This window comes from Cariama cristata, unplaced genomic scaffold, assembly GCF_000690535.1.
Source record: "Cariama cristata isolate BGI_N322 unplaced genomic scaffold, ASM69053v1 scaffold13000, whole genome shotgun sequence".
In the NCBI taxonomy this organism is placed as follows: Eukaryota; Metazoa; Chordata; class Aves; order Cariamiformes; family Cariamidae; genus Cariama; species Cariama cristata.
The window spans coordinates 30,199-57,962 of NW_009596453.1; the positions used below are offsets into that span (position 1 = coordinate 30,199).

The following is a 27,764-nucleotide window of genomic DNA, read 5'->3' on the forward strand; positions in this document are numbered from 1 at the left end:
CCAGTGGGGAAAAAAAAATAATACTAACAACAAACACATTTCACATAAAACAATTGATCATCACTCAGCTGAAGAAACAGTCTTGCTGCAAAGGTTTATTATGAAATAAATAAAAAGTCCATAAGAGAAGTTTGAAAAATCTATTTTATGAAGCTTTAAGATGCATTGAGTAGAATTATCTATGGTTACATTTCAATCTCAAAATAACAAAGTTATTTTGGGCAAGACACTGAAATGCCAGAAGATCTGATTATCATACAGGTGGAAGATAACATTTATGTAGCATTTTCTAACAAATTGTCCCATCAAAGGAATCCTCATATTTACACATTGCAAACATCAGCTAGATTTAAATGACGTCTTGCATTTTATTTCTTCTTTTTTAAATATGTAGGACCCAGGAATATTATGCAACTGATACCAATGCCATGGCTTTCACAGTGGTTATACAAAGTGTATATGCTTCAGGGCCCAGATTCCCCGTGCTTTGGAAGCATCAGTAACAGGGCTCCCCCAGCCTGCCTTTGAAGCCTGAATACATTACCAGTATAGCGGAGTCCAAGATCAGTGACTGCACAGCCAAGACGTTTCTTGTTTCATTTAATTGCTTATCTGCATCAGTAAGTCCAGTATCCCTGAGATAGGAACCACTGTAGTTGGAGGGGTCAGGTTCTCCAAACGGTACGTACGTGATAACTGATGACTATCTTGGTATCAGATGTAAACTTTGCTAAGCCAAGGCTTGAATGTTTTCTGGTTTTATAACCCACTTAATGTTTACTGGCAGCAAGTCGTTTCAATAGCGGCTCATCGTAAACCCAGCATTCTCCATCTTCATGGAATAACTAGAAAAAAAGGGAATAATCAGATGTAAGCTTTTTATGACTCAGTTGAGAAGGAACACGTGCTACAGGTTCGAGGGCATTTACACTGTTGGAATAAAGCTCACCCTTGTTTCCCATGAGGTCTCGTTCTCCTTTCTGGCTCTGGCTTCAGCTCTTTGTCTTTCTTCAAGCGCGTGCTTTGCAGCTGTGGCTGCATCGATGTCTCTAATTTTTAAGTTGTAGGTTACATCTTTCCATAAGCTTAAAAAAGACATTTGAATAGAGACTGCTTTATAGGAGCAAAGTGCTACAAGGTTGCAGAAACATATTACTGGCTATTAGTCATCAATACTTGTTTGAATTTTAAGGCAGGTCTCCCTTTATCGAAAGGGCAGGAAAACCCCAATATACGTTAAATGACAACTGTGCTGCCTATTGCCAGGAGCGAGGAGGCTGCACTGAAGCTCTCTGGACCTCCCTGGAACATTTGGTCCCGATGAGGATGTGACTGAGAACGACAGGTCTACTCTGCCCCCTTAACAGCCCAGCCTGCTTGTACCTTGGTTCTGTCCTGCAGCAAAGGCTAACGAAGAGCACAGTTGTCCATGCAGGGAATGGATTAAGTGTGTCATTCATCAGACTGTGTACTGCAAACTGGAATCTAACTAAAAAAAAGTTAATTTGCCTGTTTAACTACAGTTCTTACCAGCGAGACTCAAAGTCGTCTTGGTCCTCCAATTTCCTTACCTTCTTCTTAATTGTAGGCATTTTCTTGGTATCTATAAAGACAGCATTCTCCTAGAGAGTGAGATTTTTTTTTTAAGAAGAAAAAAAATTTAGTGCTTCATCTAGACTTAAAATTTATATACCCTCACGCTCAAGTACACTGGTTGATGGGAAATACATGAAAAACCATCATTCTTTAGATTCTGTTCTTGCTATAAAAATCAAGTTACCTTAAGAATAAATTTTAGTAGTAAATTCAGGACTTTTATCCCAAACTCAGCATTCTTGTGATCTTTTGGGCAGCTTCATAGGAGTTTCCAACTATTAATGTTTCTTTAAAAAAAACACCAAACCCAACCCAACCAATCAAACCACTTTTTAAAGACAATCTTCCATTTCTGATCAAAAGGGAAAAAAAAAGAAAAAAGCTGCTTTACCCCTGTCGTGTATTTTGCGTACATGACACCATTCCATTCTCCTTCAATTGAGCAGAAGGGTTTCTTGTCATTAGGAGAACTAAATAGAAAGAAAGTGTCATTTCTCAGTTGTATTACAGTAACTGAAAGACCCTAAAGGATCAAAACTTTATCCTAGTTGCTGTACAGTCTGTTTCATATCAGCCCTTAAAATGTCCATCACCAATGCAGAAAAGATGAGGGTTCTGTTTACAGGTAAGAAGTTTTGCATGAATTAAGGAATAAACCTTAAAAGGAAGTCCTGTTCCAGGATAAGACAGGTCTTGCCCGCCCTAGGGCTGTATCTGCATTTAGAGTTTAGGAAACTAGTCATAGGCTTTCAAAACAGAATTAGAGTGATAAACTTAAGCTTAAAAAGGTTTCACAAACTCATCGCTTCTTCCCCAGACTACTGGGAAACACAAACACTGGTTCAAAAATGGCATCTATCAATGTGTGTCAAAAATTGACTGCAAACCAAGTTATAAAAGTCATTTTGTCAACATCCACTTGCTGACATCACAGCAGATCTCCAAATAAGAGGAGAATCTCCACAGAATTCTCTACTCTGGGCATGTGCACAGGGTCTAACCAAAATCCACCAAACCACAGGTATAAATAGATACATAAAACTCTGCAGCAGAACTTTAATTGACACACTATGAACAGCAGTATTACAAGGCTTGCTTCAGTATTTTCAGGTAATGATGAAGACATTTTGGATAATTCAGGAGGGAAAATTTAAGTTCCTTCTGATAACTAGCTGAGAATGTTTTAGAGCAGGACAAGGTAGGGTGCAGGCCTATGCAGGTTCCCTCTCACAAATCTTGGCTACAAAATGCCATCCCATGACAGGTAATCATGAGTCAAGTTATTGAGTGTAGCTGTTTCGGTGTTTTACACTCCTGACAGTCTTGAAAAAACACTGTCAGCGTTTAAGTAGGAAAAAAGTGAGATTAACTGAAGAAACTCGCTTACAAAATTTCAGCTGTAATTCTGTGCTTCTTTCCTCCATAAAACGGTTTTGTGTGGAAGACAATGGAAGCGTTATAACCTGTCTTTGAGCAATTAATACTGCATTCTCCACCAAGTTCTATCCATGGCACAGTGAGAATAGACCTGCAATTATAAATATATATTTATAACCTCTAAACTGATGAACACGAAATATTATAAGGCTTTAAAAAAGAAAATACCAAATAAAGTGTTTACTTGCCTTCCATAACCATTAGGAAAGGTCAAAATATAGTGTTCATCATAATCTAGGCATGTGACACACCCTATTAAAGAAAAATAAAAACAGATTTAAAAACCATTAAAGCAAAACTTCTACAAAACTTTTCATAATCATCTCTTGAAATACTTCATTAAAACCAGGTACCATAAAAAAGGAAAGGTGAAGAGCTCTATTTTTGATCAATGCTGAGAATGCCTTGCTTCTAGAGAAGGCAGGGACAGCGGTCTTCATGTGAAAAACTGGGCCCCAAGTGACCTCAGCACACAAAGCGTGCAGAAGGAATCTCTGATTCCTAGATACATAAGCTGTAGTTGTATAAATTCAAACATTCCCTACGTTTAATAGGACAACATTAAATAATTTCTGTAAAAATTCTAGCTGCTGAATGGAAATTTCTATTGTTCAAGTTACACACACATACCTTGCCCTATGTTATGAACCCCAATAGACATTCCTAAGAATTTTGACTTGGTCCATATGTGAGCATTGAACTGTATCCTCTTGCTAAAACACTCTGCGTAAAATGCTGAAACTGAAGAAAAATGTATTAAAAATTGCAGCACAAGACATTAATACTATTGTTTCCAAATTCATTCATCAGGAAATATCTCAAAGTGCCTCATACTTATGTGGCAACAGATTTCGCAATTTGTTTCTCACAAAAACAGTTTACAGAGAAAACTTACAGCTTTTAAATTTGGAGAGACAATGTAAATCCAAGATTTAAACCAAGAGCTGATTTTACTGTCACTCTTACCAAGATACCATCTCTATTAGGAAAGTTATTGTCAACTTACTTGGAGGATGATGAGAGACCTGCTCTGCCACGAATGTTACGCTGCTTTTACTGACCCAAGGAACTGGTCCTTCTGAAACTGGCTCCTGCATGACAGCAGAGAGGATTTTCATCACTGACAGCATTTACAAAACACTGGATCCTTCCAAGACAAGTTGCTTCTATGTTTAAAGGCTTCTAAAAATGTATTGCAGTGATTTTAATGTATTTGTTAGTCTGCCAGTTTGATGGGGAATAACTTCTTACTCCTGAAACTCTGATGCTTTCTAAATAATAGAGCTTCTATTCTCTTGTTTTTAAGTATAAATGCATTTGGGGAGATGTCCCCAAATAAAACAGTTAAACTGGAAAAGTCATGTATAAACCCAATTCCAAAATAATATTTAAATCCACTTGATATTTCTTATTAACTAATAAGAAAGAGGTGGCAGAAATAGTTTTCATTTTTGCTTCTGCGAAAGTCTGATACGCATATTAACAAAGATCAGATTATATGTATCGCAAAACCATAATGCAACATTCATTTCCTGTGGCAAATATGGAACAGTGTAATTCATTGTGAGAAGCAATGGAAGCACAAATACAATATTGCCTTTATGCCAGCAAATAGGAGTCCAAACATTCACTTTGCAAACAAGAGAAACATCTCAGCAAACAAACTGAGGGGGAAGCAAATTAAATGGGAAAAATACATGGTTTATATCTAAACAATCACGTTTAGATATACTACAGTGAGGCTACATGAAATATCTCACAACAGCACTTCCTACATCATTGTTTGCAACTTCCCAGGGTGAGAAGCCTAAATGAGGTGTTAAAAAAAAAAAGAAAACAGAAAGAAGAACAACAACAACAAAAAACCCCACACCAGGCTGCACTGCAAGTGCTAGAGCTTTTCTCTAGCACCAGTGGGACACGGTGTTGACTATGGTTCATGTGCATAAGTCTGTTTCATCCTTGAGTCTCACTGAAACTTTGGCAAACAAGAGAAAAGCTCATACACTGGTAGATGATTTCAGATTAGGAGAGCGGCACTACTGTTACTGTGTCTGTCGCTTCACCAGACATACTCCAATAAAGTACAAAAGGAAGAGTAGTGGCCAGACATGGATGTACAACTAAAATATTATCCAAGCTCAGAATCTAAACTTCACAAGTCTACAAAAAGATTTTAGAAGAATTAAATATGCTGGAAAAACTGCACTGCTTTCTAGGCTGTAAGTGAGGAAAAGAAATCCCAGTATTAAAAATACAAGGGTTTAGAGAAATTATTTTTAAAAAAAAAAAAAAATCAGAACTTTGGAAATACAGGAATTCATACTCAGTGCTATGAAACAGTTCAGTAAAAAAAGAACATTTTCAACATGTCTAATAGTTCTTAAAAAACTAATAGCTCAAATTTTGTTATGCAAGATATTTTAAACTTCTATCCAAAGAAAAGGAGGAAGGAGAGGGGGAAATCAGTTAAGAAATTGCCATAGTTTGTTGATTTTGCTACTTAAACATAGCATAAGCCACTTCAGTCAGTAAATTAATAAAATTTTGAGAATCACTCGCATGCATTCTAGGCACCAAAAAACATGCCACACGAAACTAACCGTATCATCTTCACCTTCAGTGCCTGGTAATACCCAATGACATCGGAAGATTTCGCCCAAAATGGGATTGTAAGGCTTTTTAGCAACTGACCCTTTTCTTCCTGCATGAAAAGCTGAGAGGTACCATTTAACCACTTGAACCATTCGTTCCTTTGGATCCTTCTGGTCACTAATGCTACAACAGGCCAAAAGAGAGAAAAGAAGGACAGGCAAAATGAAATACAAGCAGGCACCTCAAATACAGGCAAGCTTTTTGGATATTTCGTTATTTTATAACTAGAAGTTTGACTACTTTGAGTATTTTTCAAGTTTAGATCAAGACCCAAGCAATATTCTTCAGAATTACCAACTTACTTTTGGCAGCTCACAAGGGCCATAAACAGTATCAGAACCAGTTAATGCTCTACTTTAAAAATCAAATACCTGACAAATAAGTCCGGATGTGCAAAAAAGTCAGCATACATTTCCAACAGTGATCTTCTTTCCAGGATAAAAGTTGGAAGAACCACCTGGGTGAAGAGAATCAACTCTTATAGATCAAGATACTTCAACATCCTGCACAAAAGCATTCTATGTACTAACTGTAAATAGCATACAAAGCACCCAAGGTTTCATGTGCCTGTAAGCTGATTGCGTTCTCAAACTTATCAACGAGCTCTGACATATGCAGGTCAGTTGGCATCTTCTATAAAATGAAAGATTTAAGAGGCACTGTCTCTTGTCTTACCTATATTCTAGTCCCACTTAGAGCACATGGCTGAGCTTATCAAAAGCTGTTCTTAATTACAGTTACAGTGATTATTTAATTTCATCTATATGTACACTGTCAATTCCCAGTTACAGTCAAAATCTCATTCTATGTAGTCACATCCTCTTATGTGCCTCTTTATCAAGATAAAGGTTAATCTCTTCCCTCCTACTTTTCTTCCCCAACAGCATTTGCAGGTTCTATTCTTGTGGATCTGCTGTCTGTTTCAGTGTGTTACAGACCACTGTTGAAAGCAGAGTTGATTGCTGTTGACTTCAAAGTGATACAGACAAGATGCATGCTGCTCATGATACTTCTTGGCAGCTTAACTAGAGATCAGTAATTTTCAACCTTCCAGGAGTTCCTGAAACAGTCACATTTTGGATCAATTCCTATTCAGAACTGCCAGAAACCTTCTGTAGTTTGCTTGGGTCTGCTGGCTAATTCTCCAGAAAAGTTTTAAGTTTATCTTTTTATTGTGTATTGTGAGTTCCAGACTGGACAACTAAAGTCATCCACTTAAGGAAAGTAATGATAGGATTGATGTCTTCTACTCTTTTTCAATCTGGAATTACTTGTTTAAATTTAACCAAGCTGCCTAGAAAGATCAACACCTTCAGAATGCTTTTCATTCAACCTTAAGACAGACACTAGCATGAATCACATTCACAAACAATCCAACTCTTTACTTGCCAGACCTACATGTACCATTTTAAAATACACAAGCAACTTACTCAACAAGATCCCAATTAAGCAAAGCATTTCACTGTACGCTTAATTCCTTCCCTTTTTAATTTGTGTCTTATTGAATGTCACTATACACTGGGATCTTGTAGATCTTTGTTCTACAAAGCTCAAGGCAGGAGAAACATTACTACTGCATACAGCATTCCTCTTATCCCAGCTTTACAGGCACTGCAAGGATCAGGATCAAAAAGAACAAACAGCTACTTTCCATAGCAAACTATTTTCCCAAACAGATTTTAGCAGTTGGATATATTTATTCCGCATTCATTTTTCCCCTCCTAGTAACAACTCCAATTAAAAAAAATACCATGCTGAAGAGATTATAGCTTAACTAGCTCTTAGAACAAATATACAGTTAAATTATTACTTTAACATTGAACTGATTTCCACAGAATTCAAGGTTTACTCCCCTCTCTTCCCCACGAACAGTCAGCAAGTTTACCTTTGTTAGATCCATTCCTAATCTAACTTGTGACAACAGATGCATAATAACACTCTTATGTTCTTCTACTGATTCTCCTTCCCCATCATCATCTCGATCATCAGGAGGATCGAAGAGATCTAGAAAGACCATATTGCTTTTGTTTTTCTCTAAACCTTCAAAGACAGACTGTATTTAATGAGCATACACATTAGCTGTCAAAAAGGTCTTATTTATAAAAAGGTTTTTAAATCCTACAATTCAACAATCTTCCATTAGTAAAGAAACAGTAGATAAATCATTCTCTGTAAGTACCTTGTCATATATATGCTCATACATACATTGACATGGCTTACATACAGATTAACAATCAAGATCTCCTTACTGAAAGTTCACACATTCCACTTACCAGCATCATTTGTCCCATTAGACATGGAAGAATTGAGGGACTCTGTGGTATCCGGACGTTTCAGACTACTGCCTGTGCTGCTCCGAGTCAGGACTGCAGCAGACCCTGAAGAACTAAAGAAGAGTAATAAATTCTCACAATGCACAATGAACTAATTCAGATGAAATTATTATAACCTGATATACATAGACAAGGAGTTTACTGATAGACATTAATATATGTGCTGCACACTAATTCACAGAAAACTTAAAATGGACTGTAGCTGAATGAATAGGAAAGCCTGCAGTCTAAAGTGGTAACACCTGAAGGCATAATCCAGCTCACCAATTCCTCTTTCAAACGTGCAACCTCTCTTAAAATTAATTTTCTGATTCATAAAAAAGAAGAGTAAATAGAGATTTGGGGGAAAGGCAGTCAACTTCAAAAAATTTCTTTTAGTAAATGTGAGAGGGAATCGGCTATTTACCAAAGGCTGCCACAAATGCATGTTAAATATACCATGCTCTCAGATTATATCTCTCGGCTGGTGGCTTCCCAAGTTTGGTTTATGGTAGAGTTCTGTCAACATATATACCTGATGGAATGGGAATGAGCAGAGGAGGAAACCACATCCCTCACAGATGACTGTGCTGCGGGAGGGGGTAATCTTATTCTGTTACATACAGTGGCTTTTTTGCCTCCTCCTTCCCCACCTCCCCCAAGCCAGTGTGGCTTATTCGCTTATTTAGCTGCTTACCTAACTTCCACAAGCAGACAAGCCATACCTTTGTAGATAAAAACTGTATTCAGCACGCACTGCATATGTTCAGCTACTTACTCCATACATCGCTTTGGGGAAGAACTGCTCTGATAGAATTCATCAGCATCATAGAACTCATCCTCACTGCTTGAGTAAGAAAAATCGGGGACTGTATTTGGAGACAGGTTGACATGGCTTGGGGAGGTGAGACTGCTGCTAGGTGCTGATTGGCCACTTCCTATGGAGTATTAAAAATGACAGACTGACTAAAAACAAACAAATTCTTTCAAAATCCACCAGTTCTAACTTATGAGTAGGACTGTTCAAATCAATAAAAACTAATGTGAACTCAGAAGGTATACCTTGCAAAATTAGAAGCAATAATTACGTCAGGTTCATACCAAATTTCATTTAACAGATAACAAAAGAAAGGGCAAAAGGAAAATCAAGAACACAGAACAACAGTAAAAGTATAAGGACATGTTTTCCCCTAAGTTGTCAACTAAAGGTAAAACACCAATACAGAAAACTTGTATAGATTCATAGTGCTATTTACATTGGAAAGGATCTCTTGAAGTCACCTGGTTTACTCCCCACTCAAGGCCCAGACAACTTCAAAATTAGACGAGTTTGTTCAAGCTTGTGTCTAGTCAGGTTTTAAATATCTCTCAAGATGAAGATTCCATAACCTTTCTGGGGAACTATTCCAAAGTTTGAACCACCTCATTATAAAACCAAAACATTTTCTAATACCTACTTGGAATTTCCTTTCTTACAACTTGTGTTGATTGCCTCTTCCTTTTGCTGTGCATCTCCAAGAGGAGCCCAGTTCTATCTTCTTTATACCCTCCCAATAGCTGGCAGAAGACAGCAGTAACATCTCCCTTTAGCTTGACCTTCCTAAGGCTGAACAAACCCAGTTCTGTCAGCCTCCAAGTATATCATGGGCGTCAGCTTCCTAATCCTGGTGGTCCACGTCTTTGTACTGTGGAACCCAAAACTACATAGTACTCAAGATGTGGTCTCACAGATCCCAAGTAGAGAGGAGCAATCACTTCTCTTAATCTGCTCGTTACACTCTCGCTAATCCAGCCCAGTATGCAGCAAAACCTTCATCACCATGATGGCATGCTGCTGACTCATGTTCCATTTGTTGCTCACCAGGACCCCTGGCTCCTCTTCTGCCAAGCTGCAGTTAACCCCATGGAACATGCCCACTGTAGGTGGGTGGAGGACTTCGCATGTGCCTTCATCAAACTTCATGAGGTTTCTGTCAGTCCACTTCCCCAGCCGATCACAGCCCCTCTGAATGGCAGCCCTGTCCTATTGATTGTTCTCCCCATTTGGCAAGGTCCGTGTCTAAGTTACCTGAGATGTTAAGCAGTACTGGACCCAGTATCAACCCCCGAGAAACACCAACAGTCACTTGGCTGCCATTTGGAACTCATAGAGCTGATTGCAAGCCTCAAGCCTGGCAGTTCAGCCAACTTTCACTCAACTTGTATTCTACTTAAAACATCTTTTTCCAATTTAGCTATAAACATATTTGTCACAAAATCTAATGAACACAGTTTCTAAGTTGGATTACATGAATCCTGCCTCACCACTAACTTGCTGTTTTTCAAGAGAGTCACAGCAATAAACACAAACCAGCTTAACACTGACAGACTTTTTGTGGAAGCCTAAGTCACAACAGAGGTTATTAAGCAAGCTAAGATATTTACACAAATAACGATCATCAGAAACTAACTAGAAGATAAGACACACAGAGTACGACTGAAAATAAGAACTTTCTGGCAGGAGAAAAAGCCAGCAGTGGTATCCTTCATTTTTCAGACTGGGGCAAATACTGTTTAACTCACATATTAGTGTTCTGGGAAGGAAGGGTAGTAATAAAGTAATAACAAATCATTTACACATGAGCTTAGAAAAAAAAATTGCGAGGGAACTGAGAGACTTTTAGCATGATTGGACAATATAATCAATACAACTGATCAGGAAGTAACAGCATAGACAGATAATTTAAAATATGTTAAATATGTAGCTGTGGTCTAAAAAAAATACAACTTAAAAATATTACAGGAATTGTAAACAGATAATTATAGCAACTTCATACATATTATAGCAACTTCTGCTTCAAAGTATTTATTGCAGTTTTAAAAAGCCCAATGAATGCTATTATTTGAGGGCGAGAGGAGGGAATTAATGAATTAAAAAAACCCAAAGGCCACACATGATGTATTAATGGCAAAGTTCTTGTGCCGATTACTGCAAGATTGCAATGATGGAGACAAGAAAGCAAGCTGGCAATACTCCTAGGTATTATGTATACGGGGGGGAGAAAGAGCAGAATAATTAATTTTAAGACCACACTGAAATATGTGTTGATTAAAAGTAAGATGTAGGCCAACACAATGTTGTCTTAATAGCTAACTGCATTTCGTTACAGACAGTATCTATTCAGGTTTCGTTTCTTGTACTTCAATAAGACAGTTACACAGAAAGGTACCTGTACTATTTGGTGTCGGAGTCTGATTTCCAAGCGATGCTACTACAGGTCCCACTGGCAAAGATGAAGGTCGCTGCTCTGACTTGCACAACTGAGCAGGTTCTAGGGGATATTTTGATATGTTAAACCCAAAATTCACATTTAAACATGAGAATTACACTTTTGTTGGGAAGGAGTTTCCACATTATTTCACCTCACCTTCAAAAAATAAATCCTCTTCTACAAAAGCCATTCAGACAGGAAAACATGTTTCCGTCATTGTTATCTAGCTCTTTTTTATGATTAAGCAAAGATGGCTTTTTTTTTAAATTGCCATTATTTAGCTAGAAAGCATTTGTCTTTTCTGAAAATTATAGTTTCATTTATTTTAAGAAAGTGTATTAGAAACTTAAGACAGTAACTTAGAGCAAGTAAAATTTATCAGCTTATCCACAGAACGAGAGGCAGAGTTACCTGATGGCTGAGGAAGCTCCACGCCTCCTGCTCCTTTCCCTTCCTTTGCACCACTGTGGTGAGTGTCCACCACTAAGTGCAGTGCGCAACTGTATTGCATACGTGACACGGCAGCTCTCCACCACTATGCAGCCCCTCCATCTAGACTGCAGTTACATCCTGCTCTGCTCATGAACATTTCTGCTGAAGTTCTTTCTGTACACCGTACCTGGAGGTATAACCGCTTGGGAAGGCATTGTGCTGATCACTGACTGTTCCAAAGGACTGGGCTGATACACCGCGTCAACTGGGTTTATAGTACTCTGAGACAAAAGAAAGAAAAGCACATTTTTTTCAATTAAACAGCAAAAAAAACCCCACCATAGATAGCAAGAACATTGTGAGCACAAGAAATGCCCAAATGTAAGATAGCAAATTCCTGACAGAGAAAGTGAAACACAACTTGACAGCTGAGGACATGAGAAATACTTTCAAAGTGGTAATACTTTAATTCTTTACACAGATTTTACACTAAATTGAATTTGCTACAGATTTGAATTGTCCTGTAAAAAAGTCTTATTTCAAGTTCTAGCTTCTGGCATTCCTTCCAATGTCCTTTAATAAATACTGCATGCAAAGAGTGGAAAGTTAGACACAAATTATCTGGCAAAAATTAGGGTAATCTGGATTTTTCAAACAATTTGTTTTTCAAAAATTAATTTATCCAGACCATAGTAAATGAACCCATAAATTAAAACAAGAATCATTAGCATGCTTACAGCCATGAAGTGGCTTTGTTGCCAAAACTCTTTCCAATGCAAGCTGACAGTTTTCAGTGCATCTCCAGTAGAGGACATTTCAATCTACTTATGAACGTGGACACTTTGAAAATGAAACAGCAATTCAACTCGATACTCACAAAAGGCACTGACTTCAGTGTATGTTCTTGGCTTTTAGACAACAAGCCTCTTGGAAATCTAAATTGCAATGTCTTTTAATCCAAACTAGCACAATTTTTGCCTTGCTTCACTGGCCTGTAATTTTGTTATCAACTAAGCATTGTTTGTTATATATCTTTACATACAACAACCAGAACTTCTACGTTGTTCTGAGTTGCTAATTGGATAAAAGGCACATAAAATCCTTTTCCAAACATCTAGCAATTAAAAACCATTGATCTATGTCAGAAATGTGAAAATATTTGCCTCAATTTGCTAGTAAATCTTGCTACTGTGCTTAAGTTGAAGAATATCAAGCATAGGAAGGTCATATAATACTGAGTTCTACTTTAAAAAAGTTCTGCTTTTAAAAATGGTAGATGAGCTTTGCCTTTAAATTTAGTCAGTGTGTTTATTCCCATCCTCTTTTTAGATCAATATTTAAAACAGAAGAGATTCTCCAACTGTTCTTCCCTCCTTTTAGTTTATTAATTTCTATTCGCATGCAGACTGTGGGAGACAGGGTCATTTTAACTTTCCTCCTCCCTTTTTTCTACAAAAGGAAGACTTCTTTCACGCCTCCTGTCCTGGTTAACTGTAATTCTGAACTTTATCCTACATTAAAAATCAGTGAAGCAGGGAAGATTTTTATTATTTTTTATAGCACAGGATTTATTTAATTGAAAACAAAACTATTATTCCCTGTTTATCTTTAAAAAAATCTCCAGTTAAAAAAAAAAAGGCATAAAAATTGCTTTCTACATTTTCATTGATGTTACTAACGAGCATACAAATAAATAATCCAGTACACATACTGTTACTCCACTGTAACCCATTCCAAAATCAATGTCCCTTACACGTTACTTCAACTGTTTGTGCAATTATGCATGCAACACAGGTAGGTCCTCATCCCTCATAATTCACAGTTTAAAAATCATGATGCCATTTTCAGAGTTAAGAAACTTAAGATGGCCCTATGATACACGGGATGCCATTTCTATCTATATCCCCTAGTTTTTAGGGAAACTAATAATATGTATGATACAGAGCACTAGTGTGATAAAGGAAAAAAAAAAAACAAAGTAATTTTGACTTTGTATGCAGGATTGTAACCCTGTCCTTAAACAATTCTCCAAACTGCAACATGAACTGGAGTTTCCTGTTAGGTATTTTGGGGTATGCCTTTGTGGTTTAGAATCAGACAAAGGCAGACCTGAAAGTTGCCTACTCTGAGTTTAATAAAAACAACCATGCAGAAACAAGATGACTGTCATCCCACCATGGTATCAAACAGTGATCATATTCTTCCCTAAGTTTAAAGTGAAATCCTGACCTTTAGCCCATGCTAAGATTGACCTCAGTAGCATCAAAATTTCAGTCTTCACAATCACTGATGGATGCATCAGTGAATACATTCTTACAAAAATACTTTTTTTTTTCTCCCCAATATAAGCCAGCCCACAGATAATTAGAATAGTGGTTAATCAAATTCAGACTATAATAAGTTGTAATATCTATGTGAAATTTCTTAGTTGCAGATCTAATGTGCATACCCATCTCTGCCTGTGGTAACGTCTACCTGCATAACTTCTCTTTTCCAGGGCACATAACAGAACCTATTCCATTACACTACAACCTGAATTACGTGACTATCCACAGGATAATTGTTCATCTTATTTACAACAAGCATGAAACCAAAATCTGTCTGTGCATCTTTACTCCAAAGTTCGTACCAGAAAATCGTACTGCTAAAGCTGTATACAATGGAAAGACAAATCAAGCTTGGGAATTATTGTCAGCTGTAACGAAAACACACTATGATTTTTAGAGTTATGTTTTACTGAAACCAGTCTCCTATTAAAAGTATCTGAAATGTACTCAAGTGACAAAAAGAGAACAAAGAAAGAGAAGTCACATGTGACTGAAACCAAAGATGACAGAAGTTACATTAAAAACGCAGAAGTGATATTAAAGAAGAAACATTGCGTAAACAGACATAATAAAACTTTGCGTCAAATGAGCAGCACTGTAGAAAAGACAAACTACTTGAAGCACACAGATAGCTGATCTATTTCATACATAAAGATACTTCAGATGGAACACAAAACTATTTCTATCCCAATAATTTCCCTTTCATCTGTTCACATGGCAGATTATTATCTAAGTGTTCAGTCATAACACTGCCATTTAAGACACAGTACAAAACTGATCACTATATTTTCTAAAGGCAAGGGTGTTAGCCAACCTCAGAAGCTAATGACCCAACAGTAATTGTAACAAGACACTTGAAGCAGTAAATTAGAGAAAGGAAGAAGTATGTTGCAAAATGAGTGGAAATTCAGGTCTCTGTTCACATGTTCTGCAGAAATAAAGGGAGATAAAGATTAGATTTAAACTTACTATAAGTCCATCTGCGTGCTTCTCCTCATTATTTTGGTCCTTAAGGAAAAAATGTCAAAAATATCAACATAACAATCTTGTATGACTTATCAATTCTGTGTTAAGTGAGAACAGCAAGTTTCTCTCAGGAATGTTTACATTTTCAGCCATAAAATCTTCCTCATCATGTGATACAGTAACTAAACTGAGAAGAAACAATTCTATACATAGACACTGCACCTCTGAAGATTAGCGTTTTCTGAGGATCTGTCCAGCCAAGTTTGAGCAATTCTTAAAATATCCTTTCTGCACTGCAGAACACAATTAGGCTTTACAACACAGGTTCTTCCCAAATGGCTAAGAGCCCCCCCAAAACCTGGTCTGCAGCACCAATGAGTCCCTGAAAACCAAAAGACATGAAGTTCCCAGTTTCTGAAGAACTGCGATTAGCATACAAGTCAAGTTTTCAAAAGCAATTCTTGCTTTTGAAAGGCAAAAGTGCCTTTGTAAATTAAATGTTTTTAACTTTTCCTTTTTGGTATCTACTAGATTTTAAAATGTTTTTAGATTATTTTCAATCTAGGATCCTGGGGTTTTTGCCTAGAAGCATATGTGAAAGAGCAGGCAATGCAGGGAATAAAACTGTCATCAGGGGAAATTACACTGGACAAGTTAATGCCAATCTACAGTTAGCACAGCTTTAGCACTGTACCAGCAACAGCATAAATTTTACTGAACACTAAGCCAAATCTCCTCACTTCTGCGGCAAAGTTTGTATTAGCCAGTATATCGATCCATAACTTTATTCAGTGTAAAACTTAAGACTTGACTGCAGAGTATTTCCCCAGATTTCCAGTTATTAAAGAGGAACAAGGAAAAAAAAAAAAGCTGTAAATAGTATTAAGAAAGCTGGCACATACTTATGTTTTGATACTTTACACAATCTTCCTTAGCTTATATAGCTGGCAATAGGCTGCTCAAATTTCGCATCTGCTAGTTGACATTTCTTAAGCAAGGTTTTCCATGACAGAAACAACACTAAGGGTAATGAGTTCCACTGGGTTGCAAAGAAAGAAAGAATAACACTGGAGTCCAAACATATTATTTTTTTTTCAACATACAAAATTTCCATGTTATGCTATCATCGCTAAGACCTAAGAAATAAAACACAAAGATGCTGCATTTGTACTGAAGCTTGCTATCCTACCTCAGTAATGCACAACCAGTAGTGTGGCATGTTGATGAGGTAAGGAAGGCAGGAATGTCACAGAACTAGGCAGGCAAGACTGATGAGAAATGATGGAGTGAAAAAGGGAAGGCAAAGATGCAAAACTAAACGTCTAAATTATAAAAAGCTACTTCATAAAACATATATTATATATCTCTAAGACTGTAGTTTACCAAATCACTGACAGATCATTACATATATTTTACAACACACAGATCAGCAACGCTGGATATCTTCAACTGCCATACACACAAAGAGGACGACACAAGTTAAATGCTCCACTACCCATCCCAATTAGTTTATTTTGATTGCTTTTTGATAAGCGATATATGTATTACAACATATTCCTATTTAGCTGGTATTTACTTCATTATTTTGAAAATGCCTTGGGTCAACCTCAAGTACAAGTGGTGTGATTACACACTTGATTTACCGCTAAGTTTCATGAAAATGTAACTGTCCAAGTCCTAAGGCATATCGCTTTAAGAGTCCTTGAAACAGCCCAACTTAACACACAATTAAAAAAAACCACAAAACCAAAAAACATCAAAACACTAAAAAACCAGGCTTGTCTCAATGTACCAAAATCATCCGAATAATAAATGGCTGTGTGTTTGAAACAGAGAGATGTTCTGAGTATACAGAGAAATGATAACAATTTTCAAGGTACACAAAAAACCAGAAGGCAATTGTGAAGTCCGTCTCCTAATGAGAAAGGCACTGTAGAAGTAAAAATGGGGTGCAGAGGTGGTGTTAATATGATTTATTTTTAGCAGTGTAAGTCAGCAGCCATACTTGCCTTACCACTTTGGGAAAAAAACTTGCAGAATCTTAAAAGGTTCTATACTGGAGAACAGAAAGCTATCAGTCAGACACAATACATTTTTACATATATAATGCTTCATACACGTGCAACTTAGAGAACTGTAAAGACAAACCAAAAACCCTCTAGTCTTAATTTCCTACAGCAGTAAGAAGTCAAGATACCAACAGTTTATGGAAAAGGTGGGGAGGGGCAGGGAACAGAATTGCCATGTAGTCAACAAGTACAGTTGCCTAAGAGAGACAAAGAGGAAGAACATGAAGAGATGAAGCAAGAATAAAGGTTATTAAAAGTGGAAAGATTTACAGAGGGTATTTTTCACAATGTCTTCCAATTAGCTGTGCATAAACCACTCACTTAAACTACCTTATCTTCAATAGCTCTACAAGAGCTTTAGATATGGTTTAGCAAAAAACAAACCAAAAACCCCCACTCCTCAATGGATAAGCCCATCTATTTACACTGGTTAATGTTTACTGGTACTGAAAGGAGTACTTCAAGGCCTGATTTAGTGTAACAGAAATCAAGTCTTAGCATCTTTGGCGGACCCAAATTCCACCTACCTTTACATTTATATGGTAGCTGGAGCAGCAAAGCACTGAACTTGATCAAGAATGACTACATCTGCCACTACAAGTTCAGTTTTATCCATTATCAGCAAACCACGTAACCAACCTCAAAATATGCTTAGCATCAGTGCAAGATAAGTGATCATATTTGTCTATCACCCAATAAACTTAGCAATAGCAGAAATGTAATTAGCTTTCTTGTTTCTAAAGAATATCAAACTCAGCCACCTATTACCAGCTTTGATCAAGAACCTGAAAAGCAGATTCTAATTCTGTTCTTTCAGAATTGCTAATTACATAGCAGAGCTTTTTTAAAAAAGAGCAAAATTTCATAGGAATTAAACCTCTGTGAAAATAACAACTATTAATACATTTATATAGCAATTAACAAAAAATGAGTAAGTCATTTGTTGCACAGTTTCTCCAACAGCTACCTTAATACAGCAAATCACATATATTACCATCTAATCTATCTATAATTGACTCCACGAAATCCCCAAAGAATGACATATAATCTACTCGTTTCACTGTACTAAAACAATTCCAAATATACCCAGTACTAAATAACGGCAAATTATTAAGTACTGACAAGGCCTTTCTTGCTGTCACTACAGTGAAGGATTCAAATAGTATCACTGCGTGTTAAATAAAGACTGTTCTAGCTCTAGATTCATATGACACAAAACTATTTCCATGTATCCTACTACTTGTAAAAAATTTTTGGTTTTGTAAAAACATGTTAGTTAACAAAACTTTTCTTCAGAATTTTTAAGCTACTGATAGGAAATTTGAATTTCACAAAATACGCACTGATCCTTTTAGTGAATGACTTTTGATCCTGCAACGTTCTAAATACTTCAATTTTCACTGGCCTCAAAATTATGTAAAATGTGTCTGGCATCTAGAACGAAGACAAACAGCAGGATTGTATTTGAAAGCTACCAAAAAAAAAGTTGATCTAGACTACAGAAAAAAAAATTGAAAAGCCTATGCCTATTTCTGAATAAATCAGAATGTGTTCTGATTAAATTCAGCCTTAAATTTTTAAAATACCATTAATTTGTTTGCAAAACACTGTCTTCCTTCACTTTGGTCACAAGATATCGGTCACAGCAGTTCATAATTAACTTATCCTAAATACAGTGTGTGAAGGCCTGTAGGAGCAGAATTTGACAAAAAAAAGTAAACTCAAATCTCACTGAATTTTAAAAAGTAACAAAACATTTAAGGGAAAGCAGAAGTGCATTACCCATATTGCATTCTCAAATAATATAATTCTTACTTCAAGAAGTTCCATCATCATCATGAACTTCAGACTTACAAAAAACCTTTCCAAACCAGTTTACATTATTAACATCACAATTTTCCCTTTTTCTATTTGTTAGTCACATTCTTAAATGAAGCAAAAAGAGGAGTTTTGTTAAGTTTCTATTCCATCGCCCTTATGTTTAAGCTCTTATTTAGCAAACTCTGCAAAAAAAAGTTTATCTCAAAAGAAAAGCTATGTCATCAACACGACTCTTACCACAAAAGTTAACAGGACTGTGCTATAGCAGGGCAGTATTTCAGAAACTTCATTAAAATAGTAGCATAAATCAACTTATACCATATATATAAAAAAATATATATTCTGGATCGCATAGAAGGCACTTTCAGATTTCAATTGTCTTCACACAGATTAACGCTGTATAATTAAAATTCATAATAGTTTACAGTCTACTTACTTTAGCAATCTGTAGCAACACAATGCAGTGTTTTATTGATTCTACCATGCTCTAGGAAAACAAAAATAACAGGGGAAAAAAAAACTTGTATTACTATCCTATAATATTTTGTACTTACAGGTATTTTTATTAGTTATACAGAATATTAACTGAACTATTGGGTGAGAACTAAATGGAGACTCACTTCTGTAGAGCCCCTACTTTTCCTTTCCCTTTTTTTTTTTCCCAGAGACTAAAGCACAGCAGCAGAAAACTGAAGTTTTCAAAAGCCACAGAGAACACAGGTTGTCACGGTGAAATGGAGGTCAGCTTCAAACTTTCAGAGCGCTGTAAGCAGGTAAACTGTCATGTGACGAGAAGCTGAGAGAGCAGGGCTTGTTTAATCTGGAGAAGAAAAGGCTCAGGGGAGACCCTACCAATGGGCATCAACATCTGATTGGGATGGCAGGGTGTAAAGAAGACAGAGCTAGACTCTTCTCAGTGGTGCCCAGTGACAGGACAATGGGCAATGGCCACAAATCAAAATACAGGAAATTCACTTTAAACATAAGAAAACACTTTTTTACTCTAGGGATGATCAAACACTGGATGCCCAGAGAGGTTGTAGAGCCTCCATCCTTGGAGTTACTCAAAACCCAACTAGATTCGGTCCTGGGCAGCTTGCTCTAGCTGACCATACTCTGAGCATAGGGTTGGACTACAGATGTTCAGAGGTCTCTTCCAACCTCAACTACTCTATTATTTTATGATTCTAAGGTACTAGACATAAATCTGAATACAGCACCAGAACCAGGCTGCCTCTGCCATCACACTGATGGACCTAATATGGATTCCCACTTTTCTGTAAAAACCTTTAAAAACTTTCCCAAGAAAATAACGTGAATTTCACAATCTATAAATAATAGATATAAAAATTAAAGAAACTTACACTGGTTGTTTCTTTGAGACCTTCAATTTTCTGTAAAAGAAAAATCAAAATAGTGTGGTTAAAGACAGAATTTCCAGTATCTAGTTTGACCTACATACTGTACAAACACTGTATTTCAATCTTAAATTGGGGAAGGAAAAAAAGCAACCAACTTGTTAAAGACTATTTCTGTGTATAGACATAATTTTCATTTCGTAAGTGACGAGACAGAATTCAAACTGATAACTAAAGCTTAAAGATGAAAAGGTTAGGAATTTCTGAGCAGTGATATTATACATATTTACGCATCAAAGTCTAGACTTCAGTTTTGCATAACATCAACAAAAATTAAATGCAGTATGAAGATTCACACTAAGTTCAGTTGGTATCCTCATATAGTGTACTGAATGGTGGCACATTTCAACGATCAATACTGCTTGAAATTACCACCATTCAAGCATAATTAACACAGGCAGTTAAGCACAATTTAAAACAAACAATACAAAAAATAACAGTGCACACGTTCTTGTTCTTTCTAAGCTCCCAGTAAAAGCGCATCTGGAAATCTGCCTACTTGATTTTATCTAGAAACACTGGTTCACTAAGATTTCCTGTGTGGAATTGCACTTCAGGCATGCAAAAGGCATCTGCATGCCATTTAACACATAAGCATGACCTATCTAAGAAGCATATGCATCCTGTTGTTGTCCTTGGATCTGTCTGCAGAAGGCAAAATTATTAAATTGGACTCAGCTCTGAACTTCTACTAATTCAATTACAGGACCTCTTTGTTTTGGTTAAAATGAGTGTCTCACATGACTTCAGTCACAGTCTGTTTGATTCTTGAATAATCAAAGTGTGTAAAGAAACTTTTTTCCCCACACAGCATTGCAAGTTAAATTCTATACCATAAGAGAGCAACAAGCATCTATAAATCTACAGGAATGAATAGTCTCAGCGTGTGGATTAAAAAGAAAATCAATGCAGTGATGGCTTCTCAGCCAATAGCTGGGGAAATTATTTTCTCTGTTCCATACACTATTCATAAGGATGCTACACATTTTCTTCATGATTAATTGGCAAGAGGTGGCCACACAGCACCCGGTCTCAGCCTTTTCCACTGGAAAGACTGGACCATGCTAACCTAGGAAATAGCACAAAGTTATATTTACTTCTGCAGCAGACAAAATTCCTTTGTTTTGTTTTTGTTTGCTTTTCATGTCTCTACTATGCTTCCAGTCCAAACTTTATCAACACATATTCAAAAACGCATTTTAAATGAGACAGCAGTGAAGCGCTGAGCTTCTTAGCACCAAAATAGAATACGCAATGTACCCAAACACACAGATCTTGTCAGATGAGATTATGCAGCTGAAATAAATCATTTGGTCTTAAAGCTTTATAGCTAATTGTAGGCAACCATCAGCACTTTTGATCATTCTTTACCTAATTTTTCCCAAAAATGTTATAGAGTATTTACACACCAAATAAACTGGTATCTCATTCCCTTCGCCGATATCATCTTTGCTGAAAATCTGAAAGTGATGTCAGGCCATATAATGTAATTCAGTCACACTGTTGTCCCCCTACACATTTGTAATTTTCCAAACCAGAGACTAAGTCATTGTTATTCCTACATACAGGTACAGACAAAAGGGTAATTTGTCCAAGATCACACAGAAGATCTGAGATGGGAAAAACCTCAGGACATCTGATTTCCAAGGCCTATCCACAAATTATACAACAATAATTCTTTCCTCTATGGAAATGAATTCTTTGTGAGTTGGCCAACTTAAGTAGCAACAGTACGCATTAACGCAATATTTTTCACATTTGTGCTGTACGGCTACCTTGCAAGAATACAGCACACGGAACCAGAATATTGTCTTCTTCGTATGTACACAAAATTATGAGAACAGTGCAGGCAAGTCAGATGGACTCAGTCCCTGGGAAGACCCTTCCAAAGAACATTGGCCCCGTTCTCTAGGGCTAAGCAAACATTGATACGGAAGTCTGTGGATTTTCAGGAGTAATGTGTTATTCTAGAACGGTGATGTAAGCAGGCATAAAATAGTTTGTGAACTCTCCCCCTGTAAGATCTTATACAAACACACTACAGACATGACACTGGGGAGAGAAAAACTAGTGGACGATCACTAGCAACAAAACCAGTATGCTTACAAGAGTGGTTGGTTTGGAGGAGAAGTTAGGACAATGCTTGTATCTCATCTCATCAATTGTACAGAACTACACTGCTACGTATACATGCTGCTACATATACACATTGCTACAATTCTTGTAACCTTACTCTTACTATCTTTTGTTTAAACTTGCATTAAAGTAAGTAATATAGATAATTTAGAAAACACAAAATTGTAAGGAAAATCATAAGCAGGTAAAAAGAGGTATGTTGACGATAAAAAACAGTATTGATAAAAATATAATCAAATTATATAATTTACTACTAAATGTTATCACATTCGCTACTAAATGTTATCACAATTTTCTCTATTTAACATCCCTAGTCTTTGAAAATTGATGAAGATAAAATTGTAATAACACAGTTTCTCTAGTTTTAGGTAATGAATACACATATGTCCAAATGAAACATCAATTCCCTGCAGACTTACATTTGCAGAATGCAGCCACATGCTATATCTAATCTAATCAAATTGCAGGCTGCTGCTGAAACTACTCCATCTACTTGCTGCTTGTTCCACCTCCTTGACACCTGATTTTTAATGAAGCTACTGGTGATCCAACAGAAAGCTAATTTTATTTCATTGAATATGATTTTTGCCTCATTGAACAATCATGTGACTACAGAGGAAACCATCTAGTCCAGCAAAGACAGGCAGCGGAGGCCCATAGGGGTAGCTGACTCACGGTCGAAATCAGTAAGGTGCAACCTGAATCCATGTGCTCAGCCTTGGATTTACTTCACAAGAAGTACTCCTTGTGAATGAAATAGCTTAAGCAGGCTACAACTTCCCTCCAAAATCTTGTTAAGTAATGTCAGCTTTGTTCCAGCCTGCCAAATACACACCTCTTCACTGTTCTGATGCTTTTGAATGCTTACAGTTTTATTCTCCCTGACATGTGTGGTCAAGATAGTTTCACAAAACTGAACAGAAGTTTACTTTGAGTTCTCACCAATAATATTGCTAACACTCTAAGAAAGCAAGATCCTAACTTGTCTTCACCTTGAAACACCAGTACCCTCAGATTACACACCTGCCTTTACATCCTACATAATCAGATATATACATTGTGCTCCATCATCAGACTCAGCAAAACTGGCAGCACCGCTAGTTATAATATGTTTGCAAGATTGTATGATCCCACTACACAGTGCTAGTTGTATCAATACTCCTGACAGAAGTACAACACAGGGAATTCATGATAATCACAATATTTCTCAGTCTTCAAAGTTTCATCAATTCCACATCTGCACTGTCTTCTTCCACATTCAACAGATTACCATGTCTCAGAAAGAAGATATCCAAGAGATCTTGAAGTATCTCAGAACACCTATACCCTATACCATTATCTTCAAAAAACTAAATATTCTGTAACTAAAAAACAGCTCATCCAATCCTCTGTACATGTGCAAAAACAACAGCTCAGGTTTTAAATGCCTGGCCATAAACAGCTGCAGAAAACAGCACTTGGCTAGTTGGGAAGCATGTAACACTCAAATAACCAACTCTTGTTTCCCCAGAGGAAAAAACTATGGGTTGGGTGGAAGTATCCTGCAGGTTACACTGAGCTCATAGTCTGATAGCTGAACCATACTTCCATAAGCAAATAGGAAAACTGCTAAATACAGTATCAAAAAACCTCTTAGCTGCTTTAGTACAGGAAGAGACATGATTAAAAAAGTGCTTTGCCAAGTCTTTTTCATTTTTAATAGAGAATAAATGGAATCTACAGTAATAGCAACACTCATCAAGATTTAAAACCAGAGGAAGCTGACCTCTTCTAAACAAGCCTCCTGCTTGCTCTATAAGGTCAATCTGTCTGTTCCATAGATACCTTGCAGAGATAAAGGAATAAATCAGCATAACACGCGGAAAGTCTCCAGGGATTAGAAACACTGTCACAGGGAAAAAGAAAGTACTGCATGATCCGCAAAGTAGCATCTGGAGGGAGGTCAAAATTGAAGGAGAACTCTTCACAGTAAGACACACCAAAGGAAAAATACAAAATCTTTAGATCTTACTCTTTTGGTCAGTTGTCTACACGTTAAATACGCTTACACACAGAACACTTGTATTTCAAAGTTATTTTAAAAGCCTGTACATGCAAAACAATTCCAGAAAGACCATCACTTGCAAAGTCCCTACGATGTCACATAACACATCAAACAAGACAGATAACACATGAAAGGTCACAACCATTATAAAGAAGTAAACTAATCACAGAAAGCATCAAACTGTTTTCAAAACTGAAACCAAACACCAAGAGAACATCAGCTTGTTTTTCACAAGTGAAATTGGAGGGAGGGAGGGAACTAGGACGAAATGCACCACTACTTTATGATATTGAAATTACTCCATTTGCTGAAAAACAAAAGCAATTCCTCAGTAATAAATCCTTTATAAGGAATTGTTAAATCCCTCCTCCACACCACAAAAATTAACATACAAAACCAGCTTGCTACTTAATGCCAAACCCACACCACCAAAGGTACGTGCTAGCCTTTCTTAAACATAGTGATTGAACTCTGACCTAAAAACTTGACTTTGAAATGGAATAGGAGGGGATGCAAAAAACACGCAACACTTAACTGAATTACAACCTCGCTAAAAAAAAGTAGTGCTCCCCACATAGCAAGTTACATTTTTGGCATCCTCACCTAAGGTGAATGAATTATGGTATTCTCAGACTTCCAACATGTGGCATGCCACTCACAGAACTACACGGGATGCAGACTGATTCTGTGAAACACATGATTCTTGGTATTTATTTCTTTTCCTTCAGAATAGCTTTGCTACTCCTACAAACAATAAACATTCATCCTTGTTAAAGATTAAAAATTAGCAAATTTAATTTAAAAATGCTTTCAATGGTTGGGTAACAGAGGAGTAATTATTTCGTACAGACTGAAACCTTTTTCAATGTTATGACACCCAGTATTACTAAAAATTCTGTTTGCAACCTATTCGCAACACAAATAACATTATCAGTTATTCAAACCGGTTTAACTGATTTTGACAACTTGACAAATTTGAACTGTACTTTAAATTTCTATAGACTAGCAAATTGATGCACAAAACCATCTGATTAAGCAAACTAAGCAATATTTAAGACAAAATGTACTTGCTTTTCTCTGTTCATCATCTTTGCAGTTCTGGAGTTTTTCATCAAAGAGCTAAAAGAAAGAGATACTTGTGAAAATACTGAAAGAGTTATTTTTCCATATAAGATCAGCCAGAAACATCAAAATTTCAAACCCAAAAGCATTTAATAAGTACTTAAGTTATACAATCCTGGTATTATGACCCAAAGCAGTTTTTTGGCTAATATTTCTTTACAGCATTTGTGATATGACAAATTTGTAACGAATTTCTCACATTATCCCATCCTGCAAGAGACCAAATCTCAGATCCTGGCTAGTTCTACAGCTCAGCCTGGCATGATTCTACCACGGTTTGAACAAAAAAGTGAGGTTAAGTAATAAAAGTGGCACTCATCAGACCACCTCAAACTGCCTTTCTTTTATTTCAGCTAAGATCTTTGGAGCATACAGACTGCTCACCAAAACAGCCTCAACTCTTCCAGGTATCCCGTTATTCAGGTACATGATTCAAATCATGTAAGATTTGTAAGTACTTATTTTGGGAAGATATATAGCAATTTCCCAGCATTAACTTCTATTTATTTTCTCAAAAGTGGAACATGAGATGCAGCTAAGCAAAGTAAAATGAACTCTTACTGAAAAGCTTGCATATGTATTTAACACAAGCTAAGCTGAAACAGTTAAAAGTCGCCTCTCATGTGTTCCCTTTCCCTTGAGGGCTGATTTCTGGTTCTAAAAGACAACTGTAATCTTGGTCTCTCTTCATCCTCAAATTCACTCTTCTTTCATTATTAATTAATTCTATACCTTCTTTCCCCAGTTGGCCTGAAATAACAATTAGAAGGTGTAAAGATTTAAATACCTTCCTTCAATGAAGTGTGCTAGACGGCGGAGCGGGAGACAAAGCTAACTCCTGATCGAGTCTTTGCAGTTTAGCTTTAAATTTTGTTTGCATCTCTTTTGCCTACCTCCACTTCTCTTCTCTTCTCCCTCTCCGCCCTTCCCTGCAACTGAATTCTTGCTGAATATCCCACATGCAATACTTGCCCACTATATCAGAAAAAAAAAATCCAACCAGCAGAACTGAAGCAATCTTAACAGCAATTTTAACCTGCTGAGTCATGGGAAAAAGTGTCCTAACCAGCAGCAAAAACTGTTTTTCTCAATAAGGTGAGTACTGAGAGATGTGACCTCATCATTCCTCACCTTCCCATCTAGTCTTAAGATACATGTACAAAGTGTAAAAGAACTGTATTTGTACAAAATTTCTACAGAATGTTTTCACTCAAGGACAAAGAATAGATTATCTATCACTACTGCAACAAAGTCTGAAACCATCCGCAACTGTAGTTACATATTACTTGACAAAATTTTCTCAAGATAAATTCTAAAATGCTACGAGCAATACAATGATTTAATTACGTTTTAAAATGATATTAATAAACTTAATTATATTAACAAGCTTAAGTCATCTCTACCACTTCCATGAAGCTACATATACAAGAGAATGTTTCAGCCATTGTAAACCATTCCATAAAACCTGTTTGAGTTATTCTGATTTTCTAACTCTATTTTAACAATCCCAAGATCCATTCTAAGAGAAAGCCATTTTCAGTTTATTTCAACCCTTAGCTTGTAATGTTTAATTTTTATACTTCTAGTAAAAATCTCTTTATTTCAGAAGTAGTTAGAACTTATGTAACATCCTAAACTAGGGAGAAAGAGAAAATAAAATTCTATCATCATCAGACTTCATATATAAAAAAGGTATGTCTTCTCCAGTTCACAGTCAGCTCAGCCAGATGAGCTCTCTCTGCATCCCAGATTTACCAGAACATGTGCCAAGCACAAAACTTTACTCTCTCCCTCTGTTGAGTTTCCTTCCAACCAGACCTTGAAATCCACACTGACAACCAGACTCCCAGTACAGTAAATAACACCAGTTAGTCACCATACCTTCAGTTGGTCTATCAAGATCTGTAAGTAAGCATCAGCCTCGGTAAGCTTCTTGTCAAAATCATGAACGCTGGGAACAAATCCTGAATCCACACCCTAGATATAAATAAATAAATAAATAATCAAATATATAAGTAGAGTTTTGGAGGAGGAAAAAAAGATAAAAATACTGGTTTGCCTGCCAAGTGACTGATAAAATGTTGCTTTGCTTCTCATCCTGCCATGTGCAAACACAGGCACACAGCTGAACACATTTGTCTCCTATTTGCAGCTAAATCAGTAACATTAAAATGCCAC

General features: G+C 36.7%; 1 protein-coding gene across 2 annotated transcripts; it reads right to left on the bottom strand.

Annotated features, from left to right (window-relative positions):
* Positions 1-126: 126 nt before the first annotated feature.
* On the bottom strand, positions 127-27,557 carry OSBPL9 (oxysterol binding protein-like 9). Of its 2 annotated transcripts, XM_009706169.1 has the most exons (20): positions 27,468-27,557; positions 25,536-25,583; positions 20,231-20,260; positions 19,303-19,353; positions 14,980-15,018; positions 11,871-11,964; positions 11,210-11,311; positions 8,779-8,938; positions 7,962-8,074; positions 7,574-7,692; positions 6,060-6,145; positions 5,637-5,811; positions 4,040-4,124; positions 3,664-3,774; positions 3,222-3,285; positions 2,984-3,124; positions 1,988-2,066; positions 1,531-1,622; positions 950-1,085; positions 127-845 (listed from the first exon to the last, which is right to left on the bottom strand). In XM_009706169.1, the coding sequence occupies exons 4-20, from the start codon at positions 19,348-19,350 to the stop codon at positions 771-773; spliced, it is 1,719 nt and encodes a 572-aa protein (XP_009704471.1). In that variant the 5' UTR covers positions 19,351-19,353; positions 20,231-20,260; positions 25,536-25,583; positions 27,468-27,557; the 3' UTR covers positions 127-770. The 2 variants fall into 2 exon arrangements, with proteins under 2 accessions (XP_009704471.1, XP_009704478.1); XM_009706176.1 differs by lacking the exon at positions 14,980-15,018.
* Between the last annotated feature and the right edge of the window lie 207 nt (positions 27,558-27,764).

What these genes read in the sequence shown, in the direction of transcription:
- OSBPL9 (XM_009706169.1), bottom strand. Translation starts at nt 19,350, where the DNA reads ATGGTAGAATCAATAAAACACTGCATTGTGTTGCTACAGATTGCTAAA. An exon ending in CCAAGCGGTTATACCTCCAG is followed by an intron (nt 11,312 to 11,870) that starts GTACGGTGTACA and finishes AATATCCCCTAG; the next exon opens with AACCTGCTCAGTTGTGCAAG. An exon ending in TTTCCTAATGGTTATGGAAG is followed by an intron (nt 3,125 to 3,221) that starts GCAAGTAAACAC and finishes TTATAATTGCAG; the next exon opens with GTCTATTCTCACTGTGCCAT.